The sequence below is a fragment of the Corvus hawaiiensis genome, chromosome 22 (genome assembly GCF_020740725.1).
Source record: "Corvus hawaiiensis isolate bCorHaw1 chromosome 22, bCorHaw1.pri.cur, whole genome shotgun sequence".
In the NCBI taxonomy this organism is placed as follows: domain Eukaryota; kingdom Metazoa; phylum Chordata; class Aves; order Passeriformes; family Corvidae; genus Corvus; species Corvus hawaiiensis.
In genome coordinates, this window is record NC_063234.1 from 5,151,529 (window position 1) to 5,165,434 (window position 13,906).

General features: G+C 40.3%; 1 protein-coding gene across 6 annotated transcripts in view; it reads right to left on the reverse strand.

The window, feature by feature from the left end:
* Positions 1-13,754, reverse strand: part of VPS13D (vacuolar protein sorting 13 homolog D) — a 97,801-nt gene extending 84,047 nt beyond the window's left edge. For 4 of the 6 annotated variants that reach the window (XM_048326008.1, XM_048326010.1, XM_048326006.1 and 1 more), the window contains exons 1-17: positions 11,105-11,273; positions 10,157-10,234; positions 9,739-9,929; positions 9,336-9,416; positions 8,881-8,997; positions 8,566-8,670; positions 8,055-8,225; positions 7,418-7,518; positions 6,777-6,945; positions 5,298-5,390; positions 4,340-4,550; positions 3,620-3,799; positions 3,267-3,397; positions 2,522-2,594; positions 1,859-2,029; positions 561-691; positions 63-195 (exon numbers count right to left, since the gene is read on the reverse strand). In XM_048326008.1, the coding sequence (XP_048181965.1) occupies positions 63-195; positions 561-691; positions 1,859-2,029; positions 2,522-2,594; positions 3,267-3,397; positions 3,620-3,799; positions 4,340-4,550; positions 5,298-5,390; positions 6,777-6,945; positions 7,418-7,518; positions 8,055-8,225; positions 8,566-8,670; positions 8,881-8,997; positions 9,336-9,416; positions 9,739-9,929; positions 10,157-10,234; positions 11,105-11,201 (2,233 nt within the window). In that variant the 5' untranslated portion in view covers positions 11,202-11,273. Of the gene's footprint in view, positions 1-62; positions 196-560; positions 692-1,858; positions 2,030-2,521; positions 2,595-3,266; positions 3,398-3,619; positions 3,800-4,339; positions 4,551-5,297; positions 5,391-6,776; positions 6,946-7,417; positions 7,519-8,054; positions 8,226-8,565; positions 8,671-8,880; positions 8,998-9,335; positions 9,417-9,738; positions 9,930-10,156; positions 10,235-11,104; positions 11,274-13,718 lie in introns of those variants that run through there. The other 2 variants (XM_048326005.1, XM_048326011.1) reach the window with 2 other exon arrangements.
* Between the last annotated feature and the right edge of the window lie 152 nt (positions 13,755-13,906).

A 13,906-nucleotide genomic window follows, 5' to 3' on the forward strand; every position in this document is an offset into this window, starting at 1 on the left:
AGCTCTGACTTTCTGAAAGAAGATATTAAAAAAAGGAAAGCTGCAATAATTCTAGATCATACCTTGAGAATTTGTGAGTAATATTCTTCCCAGATCTACAACAACTAACACAGGATCCACAAATTTGAAATCATCAGGAAAGATCACCTGAGGGGCAAAGATATCAAGGCACACAGTCCAGCTATTGCTGTTTTCCTGAAAGTTAAGAAGAAAGATATAATAGCCCATAAGAAAACAAATTTAAAAAGCCATGTGAAACATCTAATTAGCCACTTTTTCTTGTGATGAGCTGACTGTCACGAACTCCAGCCACACTCAGGTTTGGTACCTTGTTAAACCACAGACTCCCACTGCAGTCAATAAAGAAACATTTTCAGCAGGTGAAAACATCCCCTGCACCCTCAAGCCTGGACTGACTAACAGCAAAAGGAATCTACACCACCCCCTGGAAAACTCCCATCCTGCTCACACAAACAACAACAAACCTCATTCTTTAGCGCTCCTAGTCCTAAACCGAAAGGCTAAAAGTCCACCTAGACATTTTGGGGGCAAAAACTTACAATGAAGTCTCCAACTAATAAACGATCGATCGTTTGTCTGATTTCAGCTTTTGTCTGCATTTTCAGCTTGTTGTACTGTCTTCTGGCAGCTTCAGCCACTCTTGCCTCTAACTCAGATTGATAACCAAAACCTGCACAAGAGAGGGAAAACTGACTAGGTATAACTTTGTTCACCCATTATTGAATCAGAAGAAAAAAAGGAAGAGAAAAAATAAAAGATTTATTTTAAATTTTAGCAGTAAAATACAAAACAGGAAAACACAGCAGGTGAAAGCCACTGCCTGTGCCTATTCACCAGGCTGCTGCACAGAAAAAAGGAAGTATCTAAGCACAAAACAAATAATCCCACTAAAAAAAACACTCCCCAAACCTTTTTCTGGTCTTTATTTCACAGACCTTCAGCCCGAGTAATTAAATTTGAGGAAGAAAGAAAGGGTGCTAAGTACGGCCACAGAGGAAATTCTAACTAAACATTAAGATGTGCCTATGTAGGCAGTGGTTTTTTGTTTGGTTGGGTGGTTTATTTTAAACTTGAATATTTATGGAATAATCTCACCTTGTGAGAAAAGGCATGACACACACCTTTATGCCAGGTAACTTGAATCTTTTGGTATTTACCATAATCAGCAGAAAAATAATTCGTATTTCAAGAACATTTTAATGTTCCTAATGTTGCTTACTGTCACCTCTCATTTCCTCAAAAACTGAACTTTTAGCAACCAAAACTGCAAAGGTGGCCACTTTAGAGTGTTACAGGGTTAGGTACTAGATCTTGTTGCCCTTAGAAATTTATGGAACCAGTATGCTCAAATCTAAAACTCAAGGTATCTCAAGAAGCCATAACAAAGGGCAGTCTTTATCTAATCAACAGAAGAGATACAACAGGAAACAGGAACCAGAATACTATTTCCTCTGTATGATTACTATAGAAATACTCTTTCAACTGCCCTCTCAAAAAAACTCCATCAGTTTCCAGAACGCATTACAGGAACAACTCCCCTCTCTTTATTTATGCATTTTAATTTAGGGGGCATGAACATCCACCATGGGGTATAGCAGCAACTTGCAATTTTAAAGCAGAAGTTGCAGGAGCCTGCCAAAGCAAAACCCCTGATTCAATTAAAGAACAAAACAAAGAAACAAAACCCTCCAGAGAAGACTTGGAATACTGCTAAATTTGAACTTAAAGATTCTTTGATTAGTGCTTTATATTTCTAAGAATGAAAATAAATAAAAATCAAAAACAAGAAAAGATGTAAATCCACCAACCCCACCAAAAAAACACATTAAAGGTTAACCTGAGGAATGAACCCTTCCCTTGTAGAAGAAGTCAGCTACTTTCTTAATGGCTTGTGGATTGTAAATAATATTTAGAGGTCTGGTACTGACTTCCAGGCGTCTCTCAAAAGTGCTGTGAATTGGATTTCTTTCATAAAGCATCTCAAATACTGGGGCATCAGGATCTGCAACTGAATAAAAAATGAGTTACAAAAAGCAGCTATAAAAAAACCCCAAAACAAACAAATAGACAAAACCAAAAAACAACTCCCAAAGAATTTAATAACTGATTTTTAACTGGTAGTACTGGGTGAGTAGAAGTTTCTAAGAATTCTTCAGTAACAGAAAAGGAAGTAACATGTTCAACTTCTACAATCAACAGAATTCAACAAGGTTATATATACAAAAACATACGTATAATTGGGGTCCTAATGTTGAATTCCTACTAATTTCTTTTTAAACCAAAACTAAGAGTAAGGGCAACACCTATTGTCTTGAAAGACATCGTTTCTTCCTTTCTTTAAAGTCAACCTGCATGCACCCTTACATCTGAACAAAGCTTCTATGATTTTATCTTTACCATTTGCAAAAAGCATTTGCATTAATTCAAACTCTAGGCACTTAGTTTTGAAATTTCTCGTTTTTTAGTAATTATGTCATCAAACATAAAATGAAATCTTTACCAGTGTTCTCATTAGTCATTTCTGAGGACAAACTTTGGAGTCCAAAGGAAGACATGCAGCCAACCTCTTTTTGCTAATAAGAATTTAAAAGAAAAAGATTGTTTAGATAAAATCAACCAAGCCACCTGATAATAAGCGTAAGTCTTTTCTGTTGAAGTATATGTATAGTCTGAGATTATTATATGCGTTTTTTTCCCTGACATGGTCAAATGAAAGAAGGCAAACACTCTCCACTCCTGCAGCAGACAGGCTGAACACTGAAGTGCAAATTGCAATCAGTACAAAATACACGAGAAATCCGCACGGCATTGGATTCAAATTTTGTTCACTCAGAAGAGAAATTGAAATATTTTCTAGAATTTATTTCTGCATTTAGTGTACCAGTATGCAGGTGAAATAGAACCATTCGTTGGGCCACAGAGCTTTATGGAAAAGAACAATCACTGATTAAGCAGCAATGTTGATTGTTCCAAAAATCAAATGTTGTTTAACAAATTATCTTCTTCCCAACACATATAACTGACAGGTTAAAGTCACAAGCATACAGAGTAAAAAATGAAGAGTTCTACAAATTATATTTGGAAAGAGAGAGAAAAAGTAAATTCAACAGGTGGAAACTTTTCCTCAAGACTTTTGTGTTCCCTTTCTGGGATAAGAAATGTTTTGAGTTGAGTTTTGGAGTACAATTATTTTCATACACAATTATGCATCCCACATAGTAACTTATAGGGTTTTTTTCACCTACAGGATTTGGGAAAACAAGAACAGGAAATATGGTCCCTTCTGTTGCCAAATCCCTCAGGAAAAGACCACCAAGCTGAACTTTGAGAAGGGAAGACTTTCTGCGAGGAAGGGATTCAGCCAAGATCTTTACACCTGGAATATAAATACATAGAATTATTTTGTTTCTTTTAGTACAGCATACATTTTATTTAAATTTTATGAATAAAAAAATACTGTCCAACAAATAAGTATTTTTGAAGTCTTTATATATATTAATTTCTACTAAAAAATTTAACATGGAAATTTGTTATATAGTACAATAATTGTGAGGCAGCTCTGGTCTTTTTTAAGAAAGACCAGAAACGGGCTTAATACCTGAAAACTCCAGCTGCATAAAAGCTGTCTCTTCAGCATGCACTACCTTCTTCTTCCCATGCAACAGAGTAAAAGAGCCACCCTGCAGCTGTAGATTTAACTTAGCAAAAACATGATCTCTCTTGGTAAAGGTATTCATGCTGGAAGCATCTGCAGCAGGGTCAAAAAATTCATCCGCACCTAATAAAAAACAAAACCAAAACCAACATGTTAAATAAATTAAATTTCTGGAGGGCTACTGAAGAACAAGAAAGTTCCTGCGAATATGAAAATAAAGATGTCTCCAGCTCTCAGGAGGAAAAATAGAAACAAGAAATAGACCAGATATACCTTTTTCCTTTAGAAACCTGAATATTCCATAGAACTCTTTTATTTCAATCAAGGTAATGTAAGCCTGAATTTACAAAGACCCCAACAACCCAGTACTATTCCTGTTACACCCAGTCATATGACCTCTCACACACACTTGAACAGAAAAGGTCCCAAAGCTCTTTGCCACAAATGACAGTAACAGGGGAAGCAAATGTATTCCACGTATCGCTTTGGAAATAAGCAGGTATCCAAGTACCAACATACTGCCCAGGGTGTTCAGCTTTAGGCAAGCTCTGCTGCCTGGGTACATCAGCTGACAGAGAATCCTTTAACAGTACAGGCCCAGAGCCCTTTCTGCGTACCTGGACCAGCTATCAAACCATGGGAGCAAACCCTGCGTGTCCATACCCAGTATGTCTTCTGGATTCCACTGTTCCTTCGGGTCTGGCAGCAGCCCTTCAAAAGGTTCACCCTCATAAGTCTGCTGAGCATATCCATACCAACCTCCCCAGCCAGGAAACCACGACTGCAGGTACTGCAGCATCCCAGTGCTGCTGCCATGGGCGGGTTCTGCCGGAGGGGAGCCTCCAATGGAATCAGGCAAGGGCTCTTTAACACTCTGTGTCCGAACATTCAAGACATAACACGTTACTGCTGCTGAGTGAGAGAGTATCACCAGTGTACAAAAACCACCCCAACAGAAGCACAATTCCATCTCCAATTTACTCAGCACTCCAGCAGTGATATTCTCAATGAATACTCAGCCTAGAGGAGAGCAGCAGCAAAGAAGTAACAAACATAATTACTTAACTGCTGTGTATTCATATGAACATATAAATATGCATATGATTATGCATATATGAAGCCATACATCACTGTTTAAATCTTAGTCTAGAAACACTAAACCAAAGAAGAAGTCACTTCACACCATAAAGCACAGCTCTACATTTTAACATTTTTATTTGCAAGAGATGATATTGTGTTGTTATGGAGATTAGTTTATATTTAATAAAGTGTGCTCCCCAAGTAATTTCTGTGAGGCTCACTTCTGGCACCTGTTTATTTCAGGAAAATATTCATTACAGGCCTTGGTTTCCACTCTGTTGTTTTTAAGATGCGGAGTACCTGACCTAGGAATTCTGGCAAGGATCCTGCTGGGGAAGATCATCATATGACAAGACAAAAGATTTCACTGTGCAAGTGACACAACCGTAAAGACTGCAGGAACTGAGCATTTCTGCAATTTTAGCATTAATGCCACACTTCTAAATCAAAGAAAATACCTGATAAGGCTGTCCAGCAGAACACTACCTCAGATAATCACTTAAAGATTGCAAACATTACACTGTATGGAGAATGCTCTCACCTCAGCTAAGTCATGAAATTTATTATGAACTATCTCATACAGAACCTTCAATTCTTCATAAGTCTGCTCATCCTCAATACGATGCATTTGTGCCTGGAAAGACAAAAAAGGTGAAGTACCTGCATTCAAGGAGTACAGAATCTTGTTCATAAACATGTCAAGTATCTCTGCACTGAGTTAGGGACTCGTAGAAAAAACTAAGATGGCATTAATGATCATATCCAAGTGCCTCAGCACACAAAAATTAATGAAAGTCATGTAGGCAATTGTAACATTGACATTTCCCCGAATTATAAATAAACCTTATTTGCATTGTAAAATACACTATTTTACCACTGTACAAAATTCACAACTATATCCTCCTATTACAAATAAGAAGCAAGATTTGCAGAACAAAAATTAAACCAGGGAAAATAAATTGATTTAACAGAATGCCTTGCTTAGCCAGGGGCCAAAAAAGCTTCTGTCTCGAATAAAGAAGGTGGAGGAAATGAACTGGGTAAATTAGGGCAATGTAGTATTCATAGTCAGTTACTCAGACATGTTGTCTTCTCTGTACTGATTAACAAGTTATTTGTGGGAACTGACAATTCACCCAAGTCTAAAAAAACTATCATGAAACAACAAAGCAAAAGACATTTTTCTAGTCCACTGCCATTAACCTTGTTACATTTCACAGCTCTGCTGAACACAATACAAGCTCTATGAGACCTGGCTTCGCTAGGTACTATAAAAATTTTCTGTATATTGACCTACTCCTACAGTTCATCTCCAAATTACATAAGTAAGGACCACATACAACTTAAAAGTAACAGCAGAATTGCACCTTTAATTAATACAGGTGAGGTACATGGTGCCCTGAACTGATTTAAAGCAAAAGTCCCAATATACCTAAAGATAAAAAGCAGCTAATTGTAGTTCATGGGTTTTTTCTTTCTGAAGTAGGTCATAGGTTCATTATTAGGGGCATTAAATTCTTCATCCTCAAATCAACTTGGAAAAACAAAACAAATAAAAAACCCCAACAAAACCCGCCAAATAACCCCAAACACACTGTCAAGTAGCCACAATTTTTCCCAATTCTCTACCGAAGCATATGGGTAGACACATCTCTGGTATTTAAATACCTTTTGGATCTACAGAGAACATGAGTTAAGAAAGCATGTCACCAACTGTCACAGGCATTCTATAGCAGTTAACGCTATTTTTGGTGAACACTGGTTACAGCTCAAAAACCAATCAGCTTTTTGCAGTGCAAAACAAAAACACATGAACCCTGCAGCACGCACACCTCCCACAAGCCCAGGTTTCATCATTAAAATCTCAGCTGTGGTCAGCAGACAGTCTGTTCAGTGAAAACAGACTGCAGTACAACTAAAGATGTTTCTTATCTTGCCCACGTTTTAAACATGAAAAGATGAAACAAACCAAATGTAAGATGATTAATCATCACTGTAGAAGAAACTCAAGTCTAAATACCTGGTCTGCAGCAGACAGTGGTTCCCCCTTCAGCTTGCTGTAGTACAAGTCTGTGTAGGACACTGCATCCCGGGCCCGATGCAGCGCGAACTGCCAGGTGGAACGTTGCCTCTGCTCCCTGATCTCCGAAAGATTTGCATTCAGGGCAAAGATCCACCATTCCCGGCAGCTGGAACAATTTTCAATTGCTGTATTACCAGTATCTCATTTAAAAAAACCTAACCCAAGTCCATATCCAACTGGTGAAAGGTGCAGGAAACACAGTGAAAAGCAATGGGCCAACGGCCAGGAAAAGCAGTAGCACTGGAGCCAGCACAGATGGGCTGGTCCTACAGACTGTAGGACGATGCTCCCCAGGGTCCCACCACTCCAATAGGATTTAGTCCAGCTGCCACATATCAGGCACAGACAACAAAATTTAGAGTTACACAGACTGGATTGAAAGCCTCCGGTAAGGATAATTTTACGTCTGAATTACATCTGAGTATTTAAAACTCATTTACAAGGTAGGGGAACAAAACATGAAAACTGAATCTCTAACATACTGTTATTATGTACATTTTTGTATTTGTCTCATTCTAGTTTTTCTAATATAGCTTGTAATACCCTATTGACAACACCACATATGGAGATGTACTTACTTCTCTGTTACTGTAACCTTTGGTTTCCACTTCCTGAATTTAAGCTGTTGTTCCTTTCTAGCCAGTTCCTTTAAAAATCCCATGATCTGCTGATACTGCATCTTTTAGTGAAACAACACACAGATCAGTGAGGTGATACTGGAGTGTTTTCCCAGGAAAAGAAGAGGAAAAAACCAGTGGCCTGCACATGGTGCAGGATTAGGATTATAACAATTCTGTTCCCCAATGTGACACATCTTCTCCCAGCAACTAGTAGTTCATGTGTGACATTCGATTTACAGCTTTATTTACAAAAACACAGAATGAAATCTTCCATGTCAGGTTATCAACATAACATCAGCTGCTATTGTACATTGCACAGATCAAACCCCCCCACATGCACCCTTCCTATTACTACAATAAACAAACAACAATTTAATTCTTTTTGCAGTAATTGGTTTCAGTAAAATAAATAAATAATTTTGAATGCTTGACTTTAGAACAACCTATTCAATATATCTCTTTGAGCTGCCTCTCAAATAAAATCTTTCAGAGAGTATTAATGTTAGGCTACAATAATAGCATTTAAGCTGTCACAAACACTGCCAGTTTTATGCTATCTGTTCCAGTTACTGGCAGGTAAATGGTTGCTATTTACCTGGGAGAGCTTCAGGGGTATCGTCTCAAGCTGAATGTCACATTCCAGGCGTGGAGCATGGCGGGATCTTAAAGGCTCCTTAGAACAATTTCTCTTGAGAAGAGCAGAAGTGCAGACAGGCTCCATGATGTAATTATGATCACGACTTTCCATACTTCTATCCATTGCTTCCTGGGGGTTACAAGCAAATTACTCTCTAAGAAATGAATGTACAACAGTGTCGTGGTGTCATTAGGATGCACTGGTTTCATGTACTAGAATGTACTTTACTAGCAGGCCAGTCCATTGGAAAAAATTTATTGAACATGTTCTCTCTTCAAAAGTAAAACAAGCTATTTCACAGCACAGCCTTTGTGGATCGCACATGTATCCTATCACTAACGCATGAAACCATAGACTTCTGTTGCTCTTAAAAGACCAAATCCAATAAATTCTACACCAGTCAGGTCTGCAGTACAGAAAGGAGAATAACAACTACCTCTCTTTCGTATGCAAAACTTCTCTCATGTACCTGTAGCTGCCCAGGAGGAAGGTCACCCAGTAAAGTGCAACTGGTATCCCAATAAACACTGAAATCAGCAACATCCATCTGTTTTTTCCGCATCAGCTTTTCCACCTGGAGTAGAAGAAGTGGAGTAAAGTCAAGATCACACACCATGTGCCATGTAGTTTTTAGTTCTACATACCAAATAAAAAAGACGAAATGCTCAATTTATTACAACAACCAAAAGGTTATTAAAATGCCATGTTTTACTGAGTATTTACTAGCACCCATAAAACGCAGCATCCCATCTGAGCTGCTCTTGTATGCACAAGTTGCACTTACTGGTTCAAACACTGCATTTTGCATTGACACATTTTTGATGCAGACGCCAAATGCAAATGGCTGTGAGGGATTTGTGACACCATCTTCAAACCTCAAATGCACATCCTGGATTTTTAACTGGATAAAAAAAAGACATTACTAAAGATACTATTTACATCATTATGGCAGACAGTAGTACTTTTCATTAATGCTGGAGCAATTTAATACCTAATTTCTGCAATTTTCCAATTAATTTCTACTAGATATTTAACCTAAGAGAAACCCTATTCCTCATTTCTGTTTTTGTACTCGCCGGTTCTACCTTCTCTTCAGACACCACCAGACCCTGCCCTTCTCCCAAAAATGAGCCACTTTCCCAACACACTGTACCACTGTACTTTTTTTGCTATCCTACAATTATTCTCCATTTTAAAGGCAAATGTGTAACTGCCAACCACTCGAAAGCACAGACTTACTTCGATGTTTTCTACAATTCTCGTGACTACAGATGCGGTAACTGAGTACCAGTAAGATTCCCCTTTCTGTTGTTGTTCTTTCTGTAAGAGCAAACATGGATAAACATCACTAACCACTGTAACAGCTGGTGAGGAGACAATATACTTTGTTACACTGAAATCACTGTTAACAGGGATAAAGAAAAAATAAACAGGTTAAGATATTTACATATCTCCGACATATGTGCGACATACGACATAATGGTGAGGGGCGGTAGGGCAGAAATTGTACTACGTCAGTCAGCATGTACAAATCAAGTTCTAACTCCATTTCCCGTGCATTTGTTCTCTCTCATTAGGAGACTTAGAGTACAATCCATCCACCACAGACGTTTCTTCACCATGAAACACAAGCTTGACTCACCTTCCATTTTTCTTCAAGTGCCAGCAGAAGGGCTTTCTTGTGCTCTCTCTCTTGCAACTTTTCCCTTTCCTCATCAAACTCTTCTCTTTTTTCTGGTGCACCAATTAAGTGCAGTTTTGAAACAGATATCACCCATGGATCCACATGTGGACGATAAAAAGGGATCTGTAGTGTTATTTTGCCAATGAAACCTGAATAAACAAAACAGACACACTATCAGATTCCTGTGAAAATTTACTTTATCACCCTTGAAAATCCTCAAGGAAAAAGTGATGTAAAAAACAAACAAGCTAGAACAGAAATAACCTAAAAATCAGGCTACCTCATTTGTTCAAGCCTCTGACTCACAGGTCCCCTAAAACATGCAATACTTCCTGTTTAGAAACATCTGTCCTGCATACACAAGCAAAATACAAACCTGCCTTTACTTCAAATGGTAATTCCAGCTCCTTTAAGGCATCCTTTTTTAGTGGCAAGTTTTCCAATTCAACAGCACCTATACAAAGCAGAAGAAAAAGACAAGTCTGCTAAATAAAACTATGTTAAAGAAAGCCAACTTTACAACTCTAAGCTTAAAATGACAGGCATTGTTTGCGTTTTTTTAAAATTAAATGGGATTTAACGAGAACAGACAACCTACCACTTCGGATTGTGTTACAATCACAACGGTTACTTGATACACTTGTTAATTTTCCAATGTCATGTGCTCAAACTACTTGATGAGGTCATCCAGAAGGAATCTTCTGTGAGGCTCTAGACCTGAACTTTGTTGTAGCCACAGACAAAACCTCTCCTTATTGTCTTTTCAAAAGAGATACTTATTTTCTTAGTATTGTAAAAAGCACACACAGAAAAGCCTTGGAGTATTACAAAACATTCTCACCAGAAGCAGCAGATAACAGCGGCAAAGGGTGAACAAAAAGCATTGATTTGAGGACTCTGTACAAAGTACAAAACTCGTGGATGCAACATGACACAAACCAGATTACAGGGAGTAACTACGAGCAATAAAAGGAGGTAAGAGGCTGGAGGACACTTCTGCCATGGTCCCTCGACAGGAAAGTTGCTGCACAGTACCAAGAAAGAATGACATAAATTCAACATGCTAAGACAGCTAAGCATACTTCTGAAAATTTTATGTAAATTGGTTTAAGAATGTTGATAAAAAGCAACAAAGAACATAAGGTCATTTACTATTTATTGCAAAGTTCTGGCACCAAACTCTGTATTAAAACGGTTTATATAAACATTAAACACAATATTAAGTGATTATTTCTATTCCACCTTCCAGTTATTACAAAAACATAACACTTTTCTAAATCACAATATGAAAACAGTACAGAAAATACCACAAAGCCTCCCTCACCCTTTAGAAGTGCCACTGAAAGTTGGTCTGTGTTCAGGTTATTGACATATTTGCCCAAGTAGGTGTTAAGGACCCAGGCTACCAATCCTTCCAACATGACTGTCCTAGAAGAGGAAAACTAATGCTTTTCTGTCATTTTCTGGATTTCTCTTCCATAATTAGTCTCAGTCTGAAAGAAAAAACCAAGAAAATTATTGTCAGAAATATCCACTCTCAACACAAGAATTGTCACTTCAATTCCTGCCGTGATCTAGCTAAAGAAAAGTAAAAGCACTAAGGATTGATTTCTACCTTAAAAAAGCTTTATCCTATGACCTTTAAGTGTCAAATCAGCTTCATATAGAGATCTGGTGATTACACACCACTCCCATTTGCACATAAAGTTCACCTTTCCATCATTTTTCTAACCAAAACATTACATCTTGTTGCAATAATGAACAAGGCAAATCTACAATCCTCCTCCAGAAAAGGAAAGGCCAAAATTCCGTGCTGATCTGAAGTTTGCACTGGCCTTCTCTGCTGTCCGTATTTTCACCATGCTGGGTTTAGCAGCCTGGTCTGAAGTAACAGCCTGAAGCCAACTGTATTTTTGTAGAATTCTTACACTACATCCGTGAAGCAACTCACCCTACTCAACCCCTCTTTGGGAGAGCGTGTGTGTGGGAAGTAATCAGATACGAGCCCCAAAAATAGTTCATCAACAGTTACTCCAACAGGTTTTCAAAGTGGCAGCAGAGATTATTGCACTGAAGAGGGAAAAAGCTACATTAGAGAAGCACCACTGGTCACGCTCCTGAACATTCCCCTTCACTCTTCTCCAGCCATTTCTGTTTCGACTTCTGTGGTAATCAGAGCATTAAAATCCCAAAGTCCCTGTTCAACTTTTTAACCACTGAATTGCAAAACTAACTACTCATAGCTCCTGCAAAGGCAGGGTGAAGCTGGTACAGTAAGGAAAAAGTATGCAGGCCATTTCTTGAGGTTAGAATGGAATAAATGTATCAATTTTGTGTTTAAAAAACTCTCCCAATCCCATGTACCTGCCTAAACCATTGAATTCTACAAAGCAGAAAAGCAAAATACATTCTTTATTTACAGCTGACAGTAGAAGGAAATGACAACTTCAAGAGTCGCATTTTAAATTTTGCATTAAGATTTAGAGTTTTCTCATTATGACGCTCGCTTGATTCTAGGCAGCCCCATTTAAACTTTTATTTCTTTTTTAAAAAGGTAGTGAAAATATTTAACTAATAGTTAAATTAAATAACCAGAATCTAGGAAGTAATGAAAGGCTTTTTCTAAGGGCTGAAAGTGAAACTAGGCTGTCCTGAAGAATGAAACAGAAAAAAAATAGCACAGGCAAGTCCGATTCAACTCAGGCATGTGACTTCACATAAAATGTGTTTAACAGTTTTGCCTTTGTAAAATTTCTCAACAATTTTCCAAAACAATACTATTATTCCACAAAATAAAGACTAAGCATTCATTCTCTTGGGTCACCAAGCTTATATTATAGGTTTTTATTCTAATAAAAGTGATAACAAGCTCAAGATCAAACAAAAGCATATACAGTCATCTTTGTTACACCGTCATTAAAAAAAAAAGTCAATTAAAAAAGGAATCTCCCGGTGTTTGGAACCAAAGCAGAGAAAAGATCTTGAAGAAACATTTAAGCACAGCAGAGATCAACATCCCAGTGACTGAAACCCTCTGGTGCATGAACCACACCTGAAGTCACCCTAAAAACTGTAAATAAAGTACATCACATCCTTAACCTAAACTCGTGGGACATAACTAACCATATAGGAATCTTTCAAATGTTTTAAGGCTTTTATATTTTTAGCTCTGTAGTGCACTGCTGAGCTTCCCAGTGCTGCCCTGGGAATTAAAACAAGGCACGTATTTTCAATGACAGTTTTGTAATTTCCTTAACACACACAGTACAAAAAGAACCGTCAGGGTGAGAACCAAAGCCCAAACCAGGCCCTGGCTCAAAGCGAGCTCCTTTTTTGCTGAAAAAAGGATGCAATATTCCGCAGGGGGAGGCAGAGCAAGCCCTGCAGCCGCGGAGCCGGGGCAGGTGTCAGGGCAGCAGCCGGAGGGCCGGGGGGGCTCTTGCAGCGCCCCGGTACCCAAAACCGGGCGGGAAGGAGTCTCCGGGGCAGTGCCGGGGACACGAGGCATCGGCAGCAGAGACCTGTGTGCTCGCACCGCGTGCCGGGGAGGAAGCGAAAGGTCACCTTGCCCGGCGGAGCGGGACGGACCCCGGGGGAGCCCCGCGGAGCATGAGGCGGCGAACGGCCCGCGCCGGGCGGGGAGGCCCTGAGGCACTCCCAGGCCCCAGCGCGAGGCTGAGACCCCCGCGGCCCGGCCAGCGCTGCCCTCCCCGCCCCGCGGTGGGCGCAAGGACCCGAACGCACCGCGGCCGCCCCTCGCCCACCCACCCCGGGGCGGGGCGGGGCGCCGCTAGCGGCGTGCGGCAGGGAGGGGCCCCTCATGCCGGACCCGCAGAGAGCGAGCGGCGGCTGACGCAGGAGGGAAGGGCAGCGGGGCCGAGGGCACCCCGAGACCTCCCTGTGCCCCCCGGGGGCCCCCTCGGGAGCCCCGGACTCACCTGCGCTGCGAGCGGGGGGCGGCGGGCGCCAGGCCGTCGCGGGGGCGCGCCCGGGTGCGGGAGCGCCGAGCGATCGATGGGGCGGCGGCACCGCCCCCTGCGGGCGGGGCCCGGTAACGCCCCTGGGGCGGGGCCCGGACCGCGGCCAGACAGGGGAGGCCAGGCCAGGCCAGGCCAGGCCAGGCCCG